General features: G+C 47.6%; 2 protein-coding genes across 3 annotated transcripts in view; one reads left to right on the top strand and one right to left on the bottom strand.

Moving 5' to 3' along the window:
- The window catches only part of DOCK2 (dedicator of cytokinesis 2), a 361,206-nt gene that overhangs the window by 166,875 nt on the left and 179,154 nt on the right, over positions 1 to 15,177 (bottom strand). The gene's annotated exons all lie outside the window — the stretch shown is intronic.
- Positions 1 to 15,177, top strand: part of FAM196B (family with sequence similarity 196, member B) — a 102,027-nt gene that overhangs the window by 83,542 nt on the left and 3,308 nt on the right. For both annotated transcript variants that reach the window (XM_005860357.2, XM_014534867.1), the window contains exons 2-3: positions 4,302 to 6,558; positions 7,680 to 7,754. In XM_005860357.2, the coding sequence (XP_005860419.1) occupies positions 5,222 to 6,558; positions 7,680 to 7,754 (1,412 nt within the window). In that variant the 5' untranslated portion in view covers positions 4,302 to 5,221. The remainder of the gene's footprint in view (positions 1 to 4,301; positions 6,559 to 7,679; positions 7,755 to 15,177) is intronic.

The raw sequence follows: 15,177 nt of genomic DNA, 5'->3' as shown, positions 1-15,177 counted from the left end.
TTTCTGGCATCTCCACCATGTTTATCACAGCGCCCAGGTCATAGCGGCCTCTCAATATGGTTTCACCAAACTCAATGAGTCATGGACATAATAACTAAATGACAAACATATTTCATTCATCCTAGAGACCTAGTGATTGTATATCTTTGAAAGAGAAAGTAAGTTGGAAATGAATTAATTTGTCATTTAATAATCAGTTACACAAATATTTATTCCATGCCAACTATGCAACTATTCCATGCTATAGAAGCTAAGGCAAATAGGTAATAGGGGATTATATTCATTCCTTTGACAAGAGTTCACTTAACACGGGCTCTGTATCAAGATGGGTGTAAGGGCCAGGGGTTCAGAGTGGACTGTGACTGGTGTCTACCCTCAGGAGCTTGCAGTCTAGTTGAGGAGGCTGAAGGTCAGCAGATAATCACTGTTCAGGGAGGTAAGCACAATGTCAATGTGGTACATGAAGTATGGACAGGCAGAGAGAAAGGCAGGATTCTTGGGAATGCCATCCTGGCACACCGCATCCTGAAAATGTACCCATAGTTTACTCTCCAGAGGGCACGTGCAAGGAGCAGATACTCTCATGAGTACCTCATGGTCCCCGTTGGGTTCTATCTGATGAGCTGACATGGACCCTGCCGGCCATGTTATGTAGATGATCTGATTTAATTCTCACAACAACTCTATGTGGTTTTACAAAGGCCAAGGCACTTGTTCCAGGCCAACAGTCAGGAAGTGGAAGATGCTAGTCAAGTCAAACATAGGCCAACACCTATGCACTCAATCTTTCACTGTAGAGCCTAAAAGCCACAGCAGAGAGCTGGGAGTCTATTCCAGAGAAAGTCCAAAGTTTATGTCCTACAGAGATAGTGCTAAATGTTTTGGTAGCTACCAAATGGACATGATTTCATGAGAACCATCCAACGTGGACCAAGCATAGTTCATGGTTGGAACATAAACAGTCGCTGGTGTTCAATAAGTCAACAATCAAGGGAGGAGAGAATAAAATGTCACAGCAATAACAATAGAAAGATCAGCAATAACTCCCAGCCATGGTGTTCAACGGGCTGCCACAACCACCTCCGGGGAGCGATTCTGGACTCTGGCCAGGATGTTAATTAAGCCCTAACCACCAAGGCCCAGGGAACCCCCTATCAATTAGTGGTGAGCTGGGAGCCTGTGAGACCTGAGGCCAATAAAAGGCTATTCCCTTTAGCCAGGTGTACTCTCCAGAACACGTCTGTGCAAAGGTCCTGGTGGGCAGTGGGGCAGAAGAATTGGAATATAAATATGAAACTTTTTAAGTGAAAATGGTTATATTTACTATGCTTCCTAGGTTATGTCTAAGACACAAGAGTTTCCATATTCGCTTAATTGTTCAAATGATCACGTTTAACTTTTCATTCTTTACGCATACCAAAGGTAGCGTAAAACCAATACATATATAGAAAAATGCCAAATTTTAAATAAATTGCATAATAAGAAATTGTTCTCCCATTTTATCGGCAATGATGAAAAAAAGTCGTCAGAAAATGACCAAACACAGTGACAAAGAGGCTCTGGTAAAAAGGCGTCTCATGCAGTAATAGTGGGGTTACACATTAGTAGAACTTTCTGGAAGGAAAAGCAATAATATCAACAAAGTGTAAAGTGTATGGGTACTTTAACCCACTAATTCTTCTTCTAGGAATTTACTCCAAGGTTCACCAAAAAAAAAAAGTTATTTACAGGATTATTCATAATACCATATATCTGGAAACAACCTAATATCCACAAAAGGAGAGCATTTTAAAAAATCATGGTATAACTAGACAACAGAGTCTGGTTCGCCTACTTAAAAGGAGGGTGTGAATCTATTAGCCATAATAGAAAACGTTCTCCATGCTGTTCAGTTTTTTTAAAGGCTTCCCGTGAGCCTGCATGGGTGTGCAATGTACGTGCCTGGTGACCTGAATTGCATGCATACAGAGTGGCTCTTTATGGATGGTGAGACTTCAGATGATTTTTTTTCTTCCTTTTTTGTTAATCTTCATTATTTGAATGTTTGCAATGCACATGTAATATCTTTAAAAATAGAAAACCAACTGTTTTTGAAGCTCAAAAGAAAACATCTCAAGGATACATAAATTCCTGGAGAAAAAGCAGGGCTAAAACCAGAATAATGGCTGACTTTCAGAAGGAAAGTGGGGAGGGACTTTGAAACCTGCCTGACAGCTTTGCACCAGAAGTCCCTTTCCAGGCCTGGAGGAGGCAGGAAGTGCAGTGGTCAGGAGCCTGGGCACAGGGTCATTCCTCGAGTTCAAATGTCAGCTCTGGCACTTACCAGATGAATGACTTGGGGCAAATTACTTAACCTCCTGTGCCTCAGTTTCCTGATTTATAAAAAGAGATGCTGATAAGGATTAAAGAAGAAAGTAAATGAAAAACAGCTATCACAATGCCTAGCACATAACCAATGCTCACTAAACATTAGCTTATGAAAACCAGCTTCAGACCACTATAGTTGAAGTGAGTTAACTTTACCAGAACAAAACACTAATGAACAGGTAGGGAGAGGGAAAAGGCGGAGGACAATTACCTAAATAAATCCGCAAAAGTGGACAAATAAATATCTAGGCTCTGCAGCACAAGAGGAGTAGCAGGGCCTCATGACAAGCTGACAAGCCATTTGCATTATAGATGGATCCTGTTCTCTTTCAGGCCCGGCCACTCACTGCCCCACCTCGCTGGGTTAGTTGGTCCTTCTCAAGGGACCCGGGAGCAGGGAAAGCTGAAATTGCCCTGGTCATTACCTAGTACTCCCTGGAGAAAGAAGAAGACTCTAAGGCTGAGAACCATAGACAGAATGTGCGCTATTTTATGACATTCATTTTCCTTTAAAAACTTTGGTCAACCCAGGCATGCTTCCAACTTGTCTGACCCCAGTGTGATCCCTTGAACTTGTAGCGAGTAGGTTCACTTTGCCATGTAGGGGATGGTCCCTTGCATCTCTCTAGGCCTGCAGGGGCCTTCCACCTCATTTCTCAAATCACTGATATCATCTGTCTGCACTCAGGGCAGATCACAAGGGGACAAAGTCATCAACTCATAGCTAAGAACCCAAGCTTTGGAGTCGCAGATATCTGGGTTCATATTTCAGTTCCTCCACTGAGTACTTATTCTCTCTGAGCCTCAGTTTCCCCATCAGTTCAATAGGAATCCTGACACCTGAAAGGTTTTGTTGTAAGGATTAAGTGAGATAATGCAATAATGAAAAGGCAATGAAGTGTAGAGGTTAAGAGCCCAGACTGGGGTACCAGACTGTACAAGTTCAGATCTTGACTCTACCACTAGCTGCATGTCCTTGGGCAAGTTACTTAACCTTTCTGGGCCTCAGTTTCTCCAACTGTAAAAGGGGGATGATGACAGATAATGATAGTTTCCACCTCTATAGGGTAGGGAATGAATGAGTTCCAGCTTAGAGCAGCACCGGGCACATTAGTGAGTTCTCAGTAAATGAGTTGTTATGATTAATGCATGGAAAGCCCTCAGCACGGTAAAAATAAGTGTTCAATAAATGGCAACTGTTATTGTTACAAGGCACACTTCCCAAAGAGAATTTTATGCACATTTATCTCCTGGAAAGCAATTTTAAAAATGAAGACATTAGGGAAGATCTTGTCCCCAAGTAAATGCTATAGTCATAGCAGAGAGAGCTCACTGTCCTGTTGCCCTGGCAGGGGATCCTAGCACCCCGGTGCCAGGGTTCTCCTTTGCTTCCAAAGCACCTTCTTCCAGCCATCCACTCTATGAACACACACCCATGAAGCACCCACAATGAGCCCAAGGAGGGCTGGGAATACCCAAGAGGGCTCTGGCCCTGCCATCCTGGAGCTTACAGGGGAGCAGCACATCAAATGAATACGCACATCAAATGATTACACACAAATGATTATTTAAGGACAGCTGCAATAGGTGTTATGAAGTATGTGATGGGAAGGTGTAATGGTCTAGCACTGGAGGTGTATGTGAGGGAGGAGTCATTGGGAAGGCTCCCCGAGGAAGTAACATTTAAGATGGGACTTCAGGGATGAATAGGAGTTGGCTAGTGATGCACAGGAGTGAAGGATAAAATGACCCGGGCAGATGGGCATTTAGTGCCGAGGCCCTGCAGCCACAAGGTGACAGGGGAACGGAAGGAAGGACAGCGTGACTGACTTGCTAGACCCTCCACTCAGCAGCACCCGCTGGGTGGATGGAATTTGGAGAGAATCCCAGGTCCTCAGGAACTGCATTCTCAGTTGTTGTCTCTTCCCTTTCAGACTCTCCTTGCCCGCTGGCAACAACAGCCAAGCCTCAGAACCCCAGTCCCTGGGGCCAAGGGCCAGCCTTTCTCAGCTGAGATTCCCAGAGGCTACAGCCACGGATCACTTGCCCACCTATGAACTTGAGCCGCGTGTGAACCACGACAGGGACTCTGCGCTCTGCATGGCTTCAGATGCCTCACACCTGTCCTGGTCACACCCCACCGGGTTTCGTGAGGCTGTTTAGGAAGATATGTGTCCCAGGCTGCAGGAAAGGGGCAGAGTATGAAAGGACACAATGGCTCTGAGGGTGGGATCTGTGATTGACAGAAACGGGGCAGCTCCCTTAGGAGCATCATGGGTCATCAAAGAAGCTGACCCCCAAGCCCCTGATTTCGCCGCCTGCTTACATGCCCGGGCCGGAAGATGTGTGTAAGTGCCCCATAGTTTTACACTGGAAACGGATGCTCCGGGAAGGGAAGCCGCCTGTTCCAGACATAGCAGGTCTCCTTTGGAATTCACACATCGGGAGTCTGGCGCTATCCCCTAAATGGTACTTTTGTTGTCTTTTTGTTCAAGGCGGCAAGCTTTTCCCAGGATCGGAGGCGCCTGCCAGCCTCTCTTTGATAAACAGCCCACCAGCTCTCTTGGTAGATCGGATGTTTAATAATTAGCCTAACTCATTGTTTATCTAAGTGGCAATTATCGCCGCAATGAAATAATATTGTAACTGCAGGGGAAGCATTGCGGATAGCTCCCGAGCGGAAGCTGCGGGCTGGGGATGGCCCACACGGCCTCCTCGGCGCTGAGGAAAGGGCCTCTCCATCTCGGCTGGCAGGTGTCTGTGTCTGAGATGCCAGCACCAGAGGCTGCTCCCAAGACCTAAGGACATGTGCCCAGGACACGTGTACGGTCCCAATCCTGCCAACTGAGGCTCAATGGCCCAGCAAAATACGAAAATGCGCCCGGTGCTTCTGAAGCGGAACAGCCTGGAGTCGGTGGCGTTGGCGAAGCAGCCGCACCACCGCCGCAGCAAGTCTCAGCAGGTGCGGTTCAAGGAAGATGGGACCGGCAAGCCCCCGCCCGGCCTGGCTGGGGTCGACGTCCACACGACCGAGGACCCGGCTGTGATGGGCAAGACCCAAGCCCCCAGACACCACCCCCTCCCCGCCTACTCCCTCTCCTTCCCCAGGTCCCAGAAGGCAGGGGGCCTCCGGAACATGGCGATCCAAACCTCCCCCAGTCTCAGGAAGCATTTCCCGATCTTCAAGAGGAAGAGACTCACAGCCAGTAAGTCCCTGGTGGAAATGCCAGCAGCATTCCAAAGTGCCATCCAGGTCAACGGCAACCTCTCGGAACAGGACGCGGTGGCTTCCGACCTCGCCTGCTTGCGGCTGGCTCAGCATCTGGAGGACGGGCCTCGAAGGGTCCAGGTGTCCCACCCGTTTCTCCCTCGAATGTCCAAGATGCAGAGCAACGGGCCGGTGAGCATATGCCTGGAAGCAGGAGCTGGGAGAGCCTTGGAGAAAGCAACCGCTGCCATTCAGGTCCCAGAGGATATCTATCACAGCCCGGCCTGGGCGACTGGGGAGCCCGCTCTCAGCCAAGACAGGTCCGCGGAGATAAGCAACTCCGTCCACCCATTGGTGGACCCATGTCCGGGTGATGGACGAAGAGTGCTGCCGTCAGATTCAGAGAGACCCCCCTCCTGCTTGAACGCCACCAGTGGTGCCAACCCCATGCCAGGCCCAGGGAAACTTAAACCTGAATTGCTTTTGCCCAAAGACAACTCTGGTGACACAGACTTTGGCCCCCTGTCATCGCTGTCAAAGGAAGCGTGTGTCCCCTCACCTCCACGGACTCACGGCTCCCCCTCGCCAGGCTCCCACGGACAGCCAGCCCATCCAGGAGGGGCTTTGGACTGTTCGTCATCGAGCAGCCATCACCAGGACCCGCCGCCACCCAAACCTAACCACCCATCCAGACCTGCCCCTGCGTGTCAGGAGCGGACCGCAAGGAACCCCACCCAGTCGGACACCCTGGAGTTTCAAAACTGTCCAGGAAACGATCACCTCCCGTCCTCTCGTCCAAGGAGGGAGACCAAACTTCAGAGCAACAGGGAGCTTAACCAGATCCACCTGGCCCGGGGCGAGCTCTGCGACCTCCAAGGCCGGCTGCAGTCCGTGGAGGAGTCCCTGCACTCGAACCAAGAGAAAATTAAAGTCCTTCTGAATGTAATTCAAGACTTGGAGAAAGCTCGGGCTCTCACAGAAGGGTAAGGTGATTTGTTTTTTATATTAAAAACTACTGGGTCAAGTCGTTTGCCAGGAGAGGAGCAGACAGAGTACATTGGTTTCCATTAGTAAAATGTCTCCAAAATATTGGCATCTCAGTTGTTTCCCCAAATCGTAAGCAATGGCCTCCCTTAACTCCAACTGGGCTTCATTCAATTCTAGGCTTTGGTGGATTTCCACAGCTATTTGTTTTTGTTTCCAAATATCAACAGACTAGAGGTAAGGGAGCGAGGAAGCAGCCGGGCCTAAAAGGACTGTAAGATGTGGGTCCAGTTGATAAATGGTGGGGGGAAGTGATAGCACACAGGTACTGCCCCCACCCCAGCCTCGAAGCCAGTCACTGCATTTGCAAAGGATTTTGGTTATTTGTGTGTTTGTCACAAAGGACTCGAGGTGGCCACCAAGCTTCCTGTTAACCTTGCCCCCCACTGACCAGTCTCAGGGTGTGGGCCAGGCCATCGCTGACCAAGTCGGCAGAAACAGCAATGAGATCACAATTCTGCAGAGAGAAAAAGGCACATGGTGCTTTCCTGGGTGACTCAGAACCAGCCTGGGCAGGGGAAGGCAGTTATTTATTTAGGTGTGACATGTTCGTCCCTCAAAAATGTGCTCCCTGAAGACTGAGAGGAGGGAATGGTGAAGCTCACCCACACAAGGGAAGGAGAGAGCTGAGGAAATTAAGTGACATTTGCTGGTAGGAATCAGAGTCAGCATTGCCTTGTGAGAGAACAGCACTGGGGTGGCCCAGAGAGAGACGCACCGGACTAAGGGGTCGGGAGTTTTCACAACCTCCCTCCACTCTTTGCGAAGTCCCGCAGTGTCCCTTCTGTCACGAGGGGTGAAGAAGCGCCGACTCATCCCTGGGATTGTTGTCAGCATGAGGAAACCCACAGATTTGAAAGCGCATAAACATGTATAAACCCTCTGGAAACACGAGGCCCCATTATCATGGTTCCTTGTGTATTTGTAATGGTCACGCGGATTCAGGGCACGGCTCTCGATGGGAGGGGCAGTGCCACACTGAGGGAAGGAGTCAGTAGGATGTGTGCATCCCCTGGGACTTTCGCCCACAGATTTACCCAGCAAATGCTCTTTCTTGCAGGCGCAACTTTTATCGAACCGGCCAAGATCTCAACAATTGCAGTACCTGCCAGAACACGGCGTGCATCATATACAGGTACCTGGCCACAGTGGAGGCTGGCTGTGGCGTGCACAAGCTACGGGTCCACAGAACCTTCTAGTAAACTCTCTTAGAGGCAGAAAGTCAAGAGAGAGGCAAAGACAGGTGGCCTTTCAATGCCCGAGACTTAAATATCAAGGTGCTTAACTATGAGACGTTAACATCTGGTTCTAAGGCAGGCATGGCTTTGCTTTCTTACAATAAGGCCTCTGAGCACATCCGTTTGATAATGATCCTACACTTACTGAACGCTGGGTGCTGGCACCTTACCGAGCTCTGAGTGCACATTGGCATCTCGTTTCAAACTTTCACCTTATGAGGTAGGCATTCATGTCCTTGGGGAAGTTAAGCCCCGTGAGCCAGCTCAAAGACAGCATTTTCAGAGAAGGGCTCAGGCTCAGGACTCAAGTCCAGACCTTTCTGACCCCAAACCCTGTGGTCCTGGTTATTGCACCTCAATGCCTCTTCCTCAACAGCAGCTATCACAGGCCAAGCACTTACTATCCGTCAAAAAACATGCTAAGCACTTTGCATTTCTAAGCACATCATTTCCTTCCAGCAGCGGGAAAAGGCTGCTGCAATAAAGTGGGTTTTTATAAGTAATAGAAGGAAAGCATCATATAATAGTGAGAGCAGTCAAAACCCTCCAGTCAGCTGTCTGCTAACCTGTCTGGGGCTCGGTTTCCTCATCCAGAGGGTGGGGACTCTTATCCCTGTACAGAGTTGCCACAAGGAGCAGACGGGGTAATATATGTGAGTGCCTTTTGTGACTGCAGAGCTCTGTACGAATCCAAGGCCTTAATACCGTTATTACTAGAACGATCAATGCCCCCTGAGCGGGAAGCCCATTTCAGTGGCCTGGTGGAAATGTGGTCAAAAGCAGTCATTTGAGTTGATGACATCTAATTTTGTCAAAAGTGTATGGTTTTGCTTTCTCTATTACGTTTCTCTCGGATGAAAAGGGCAGCCCAATTGGGTTGCCTGTGTCTTCTTTGAAATTCTTCTCATTCTCTGCAGCAGAATCCCGAGATTTTGGATGGGAGGCCTGGAAGTCAGAAGGCCCCTACACTTAGGCAGGGCCTTGGGCATTTCTTTCATAGAAATGTCAATTCCTTCCACCCAGGAGCCTCAGAACTACATATTTTCACCAAATGGCAGAATCTTCAGGAGCGAGCACAGAAAATGCCCTTTACCTCGGTGTGAAACATCCCCTCCAAAAACTCCCCTGGAGCGAGCACAGAAAATGCCCTTTACCTCGGTGTGAAACATCCCCTCCAAAAACTCCCCTGGAAAAGGCAGGGGACATTGGAAAGAATAAGTAGGCAGGCTCATCCATTGCCACCTTTTTGCTCCTTTTTTTAACATCTATCTTAAGCAAATGTTCTAAGCTCTAGGAAGACAAAAATTATTAAATGTCTAGACAGCTAGGCAGGACAAAAAAAATCTATTCATCATAAACAATAATTACGTTTAACTAATCTCCATTCAAATTTTGCATAGTCTCTTTTCTTCCTCCGCCAGATGATGTGTTTTCTATTACCTTAAGATGACTTTTTAGTTAGCTTATGTAAATGGAAAGGGTAAGTGGCTGTTGCCCAGGCTACTGTGCATTTCATGGCCTGGCCGTGGGCAAATCATTTCTGACCCCTGAGTTACCTCATCTGAACAATGAGGCCCTTTAATTAGATGCTCCCTCTGGTCCCCTTCAGTCCCGACATTTGGGTGTTCTGTGCTCAATTAAAAGTGGCAATATTTGGCTACACTATGACCTTCCCACAGGTCTGAGAATGTTTGCATTTTCCTGTAGCTACTTCAAACATCCCCAGCAAACAGTCTAAATTAATCTACACCCCTGGAAAGGTTAGTAAACCTTCATGCACACGTCCCTTCCCAGTTTTCCAAGAGGAGCAACCACTGTGTATATCCACTGCTCATCACCATTCAGAGCCAGTCTATCCTCGCAGACAGTATCTGTACCCTTGTATCTAAACCATTGCGAAGGAACAGGCAATTAATTTGATGAAAGCAAAGAGATCAAACATCCCCATCATAGTAACAGTGGGAAGATGAGAGTTGTCATTTTTTTAAAACATTTCAAACGACTGCAAACCCTGTGTTGTGTCCTGTAAAGTCAGATCTTACATCTAATGAATAAGTGATGTGCAATGCTCATCCTTGGGCCTTGTTCGGCTGTGGTCCCTCTCCTGAGGGCGGATGGGCCCAGTGCACGTCACTGTACATAAAGCACACGGCTCAGGGCACATTGCCTGCCAGGTCTTTCTCCATGGAGATGTTGCTGTTAAAGCTGGTTCCGGGCTATTTAGTCTCCAGTCACACTCCTCACCAATCCTGAGCATTGATTCTAAGACAAGTTTCTCAACGGGTTGGGTGAAGGCTACCTATGGTACCTAAGATAAAATAATACTGGATTACCGAGTGAGAAGGCTGTTCTCTTTCCAAGTTTATTTCCACCCTTGTGATTACCACGAGGGAAAAATCGAAGTTGGTGCTAGAATGTCTTCAAAAGCTTTCCTATGCTTATTGATCACGCTTCTTTGCCCAGGCAGAGTAGGTCTCAGGCTCATAGCCATAGGCAAGCAATAGTATCTAGCCAGAATGTAATCATTTAAAAAATTTTTATCGAAGCTTTTAACTTTTAAAACAAGTCTCCCTAAATATTCATTGTAAATGATGCATGTCTCCATTTTCAAAAGTGGTATTGCTTATGTTATATACCTGTTTTGAAGTTTAAATAGAAAATAGATTTAAGGAAGAAAAGCATTAAGTCAATAGTTTCACAAAAACCATGAAGATAGTGAACGAATGATTGAAGTTTGAGAAACGGAGCCCTGAGGAATCAGCTCCCTTTCTTCTTCTCAAAAGCACGATTCTCCTCAAGCCACATCCCTCCTCCTTCCCCCACTCCACCCCCTGTTCCTCCAGCCATATCTCCCTGTACTTCATCTCCAAGTTCACTCTGACAATCATTGCTGAGCCTCTTTGGAGGACTTTGACTACACCAATCATGCATTTATATTCTGGACATAGCTCCCAGGAAAGAAATCTTCTTGGTTTAAGTTGTAAAATGCATCAAATGTTTTAAGGGAAGAGAATAGAAAGCCTTTCTCAGAAAAAAATTTCATCTACCATCCAAACATGTTACTTAGGAAATGGAAATAAAGAGTATGCTGCAAACTTAGCATTTTTAATGGATGGAGGGAGAGGTTGAAAGGTCCTTGCTTGCCACTTAAAGCTATTCATTAGCTAACCAGAGAACAAAGTATTTCACTAGAAATGTAATATGCACCCAGGCCTGTAGGTTTAGCAACCAACTTTCCACTTCAATTATTTAGTATTTTCCTTTGGTCTGCTTAGGATTCTCTCCCAGCATGGAGCCCGGTGACTGCAAGAGCCGGGTCTTCCAGTCACAGTCCTCATTTTGGCCAAAAATGGAAGTCCCGGTGAAAAACACCCACAAAGCACACAGCTTATCTGTTCTTTCTAGTAATCACAGGCGCATTTGTGGCTCTCATCACATTTCAACTTGGACTGAGCAGCATTCACTTCAAAGGCTGGACCTTGCACATCATAGCAATACCAACCAGCCTCCCTACATAACGACCACCAGACATAGCTCAAGCCGTCTCTTTAGAGAACAGGCATAGAGCCTGGGGTACACGTGGAAATTTCTCTGAGCCCCAAATGGTTGATCCCCAAGATATTTGCCTCTGGTCCCTGTTTCTCTCAGCAGCACGTTATCCCTTCCTTCTCCCCAGAGTGTAAGGGGAAAGGAGGAGGATTTACAGCATCAGCAATTTATCTGCAATAAAAATGAAACCTATTTTAATGCATTAATAGCTAAAGAGGCTGAAACATGCCATAAATATAAAATCAAGCAAGCTGAGAATTTCCCAGGAATAACAAACGATGGCTGCTGGCACAGAGGCCATGGCTGACCACAGAATGACCTAATCTTTATTTCTCTGTCAAGTACATGTAACAATCATTACCACTTGTCCTACCAGGCACTGAGCCAGGCAGCTTGCTAAACACGGTACACACAGCATCTCCTCTCAGACTCCCAACAATCCTAACGTACGAGTATGGCTGTTAGTGCCATTTTACAGATGAGGAAATGAAGACTCAGAGAGGTTCTGTGACTTGTTCAAGATCCAACAGAGCTGGGGCTGAAACAGGTCCTGCTTTCGGGAGATTTTCCTGTCCCTTCCCCTCTTAACCTGGGACCTGGCATAATCACTGAATATATGTGCTCAAGTTCTCTGAGCGAACCTGTCCCTGCTGAGGGCTTAGCGGGAAGACCTCCTCGTCCCACAGCCACAGAACCCAGAGCGCAGGGTTCTCTCAATTAGCGATCAGCGTGATGATTTTTGCAGCTCGTGTTCAAGTGCCCAGAGGAGAACCTGCGACTCCCTGAGGACTGTTCAGCAGACACATGCCCTAGGGCCGTGGTTGGGAAACTGCGGCTCGCGAGCCACATGCGGCTCTTTGGCCCCTTGAGTGTGGCTCTTCCACAAAAATACCACGTGCGGGCGCGCACGTACAGTGCGATTGAAACTTCGTGGCCTATGCACAGAAGTCAGTATTTTGTGGAAGAGCCACACATAAGGGGCCAAAGAGCCTCATGTGTCTCACGAGCCGCTGTTTACCGAGCCGCAGTTTGCCGACCACTGCCCTAGGGGATGGGGTGCCCTTGCCAACTTGAAATGGCTGCAAGTTGTGAAGCTTAGGGGTGAGGGGAGGCAGTGGGACTAACTAAAGCTCCTACGTTCCAAGGCTGGGATCCTTCCCCAAAGATAGTGACTTGATTATCCAAGGAGATAGGAACCAAACTGCCCTCGCTGAGCTCACTGATGCTGCCAGCTCATTCTTTAGAGAAGAAACTTGTGGGAGGTCCCTAAGCCTGTGGTCACCAGCTCTGTGTGCCAGGAGCCACAGAAAGCCTCGCAGAGGGAGGAGGTAGAGAGGGACCTGGAAGATGCTCCACCTTCAGGGAGGTGTCGTGGACCATTCGTTTCTCAGCCAACCTGCGTGGAGTGTGTGGTGTGTGGCAGGGGTTTGCCCCTTTCTCTTTAATAAAAGACCAGCCCTGCCCCCCTGCTGAGAAAGAAGGGCACAGGGCCCCCTGCAGCCCTCAGCAGCCACACGCCTGGAAACACCATTGCAGGGTGGGCTGGTTCCACAGGGGACTGGGCGGTCATGCACCAGGCCTTGGTCACCACCACCTCGGCACCCCCACCCCACACACATTTGATGACCAGGATCTCAGTCCAGTCTGTTTTAGTGCACCAGCTTCAGGGTCAATGTCGGTTCAAATCCTGGCTCTGTCGTTTACTAGTGTGTGGCCGTAACCCGCCCTTGCCTCGGTTTCCTCATTTATGGAGCGAAGATAGTATCTAAGGGGGCCATGAGAATTACATGAGGCATGTGGCATCACTAAACTTGCAGTGCAGAGTCTACAATTTAGATTTCACTGCACGGATGACAGTCCTCCTCTTCTTCTTCCTCTACCTCCTCCTCCTCCTCCTCATTCTCTTTTTTCTTCTCCTTTTCCTTTCACCTTCCCTCTTCCCCCTCCTTCATCTCCTTCTTTTTATTATTATTAATTTGAATTGCCATGCGTCCTCACCTAACATGGTCCAGGTACTCTTCTGTTATTTCTTCTTCTTAGATTAAGTCCCTGGGTAGTAGCCAGGCCCTGGGCTAAAACATCTCATCGCTCTTTAGGAAAAACAGAGGACTAAGAGTCTGGAAACCAGGCTTATATTCTGTTCATAACTTACAGTGTGACTTCTCCATGCCAACTTGTTTGTCAATGGGGACAATTTTCCCATTTTCCTGGGCTATCATGAGGATAAAACGAAAACACAGATCTGAAGGGTCTGCAATTTGCAAGTGCTACTCAAAAGTAAGGGGTTTCTATTATTCATCTGTTTCTATATAAGCTTGCATCTCTTTCTGGCTCCCCTAACTTCGATTTGCCCAGCCAAGCTGCTGCATCCAGACCCAGGCTCTGTTGTCTGCTCATGGGCTAATGTATCCATCTACTGTTTGCTTCTCACTATTTCTTCTTCCCAACAAGTTATGACTGAGGCTTCCCGCTGCTTCCTATTTCCTAGAAAAACATCCCTGTGCTTTTCACCTGGCCTGGTGGCTGGGGCATTGATCTGTGAGCTGGATTAGTGAGGTGCTCTCCCGAGGGAGACCTGAAAGCTCTCTCCCATTCCTGGCAGACAGACAGCTCACTTTCCAAAGCAATGCAGTACCACACCCGGACAGATTACATGGGCAGGGCCCCACGGCTCCCTTAGACAATGACTAGGGCAGTCTGAACCAGGTGTCAGATATTCCTCACTGGACCAACCGCACTGACCTCGACTGCCCCACACGACCTCAATGGACCCAGGCCTGAATTCTGTACTGTAGCAATTTCTTGGCCCCCACTGTGAGCCAGAGCTCTGAAAACTAAGCCCTCGACACTCCTCTTCATCTGTATAGAATATGGGTGGCAGGAGATGGTAAGGATGGGCTGGGAGGGAAATTAAGAGAAGAAGAGAAGGGGAAGCAAGGTTTAAAAAGTCACTGGTGTTCACATTGATACCAAACCCAAGGCAGACGGCATTCCCTAGAATCTACAAACAACCCTCTCCTTGACTTCTCACCATGTAGACAATTTATTCCCCTTATCAAGAGGTCGCTGAATATGGTGTGAGTTGGCTAAAAAGGAAGTTGAAGGGTATCTCCTTTCCTCCATCCAGTGACAAGATGAAAAGAGATGAGACCCTATACATTCATCCAAACTAAAGAATAGTTTGTCAAGAATAAGAAGGAAAGTGACAATTTTCCTTTATGTTAATAAATTGCTTTGGCCTAAAAAAAACACATTAATCAATTTCTTTCCTAAGTTCACACACTTCTCTATGCTCTGCTTTTTGCCTGGCCTTGAAAAGAAGTTACTTTCAATCTCCTTCCAATTGTCAAAATCAGTGGGGGCAGTTCCAAGAGGGATGGGGGAGAGCTCTAAGTCTCAATGATTATAAGGCAATCCTGTGGTGTTTCCATAGAAACATAGAATGTATTCTTTCCTGAATGTACATGGAGGGGAGGGGTGAAGAGTGATAATGCTGGCAAGGTATACAATTACTGAAGAGCTTCAGGTATGAGTGAAGAGACATTCAGCCCATAAGATAGGAAGACAAAAGACTTAGTGAAGAGTGGAGTGGGCAGAGACCATATCCTACGTGAAGACATTTCACCTGTCATTGTGTCCCATCTGTACAACTGTCCAGTGAGAGAGCTTTATAACCCCCACTTTCAACTGAGTCTCTGAAAGAGAAGCAACTTGTCCAAGGTCACCTAGCCGGTGAGTGGTATAACCTTGTTCAAACTTGGGAGTGTTCCA

The sequence above is a fragment of the Myotis brandtii genome, unplaced genomic scaffold (genome assembly GCF_000412655.1).
Source record: "Myotis brandtii unplaced genomic scaffold, ASM41265v1 scaffold1338, whole genome shotgun sequence".
Classification (NCBI taxonomy): domain Eukaryota; kingdom Metazoa; phylum Chordata; class Mammalia; order Chiroptera; family Vespertilionidae; genus Myotis; species Myotis brandtii.
Note: the sequence above shows the minus strand (reverse complement) of the source record. Positions and strands in the feature narration are given on the sequence as shown.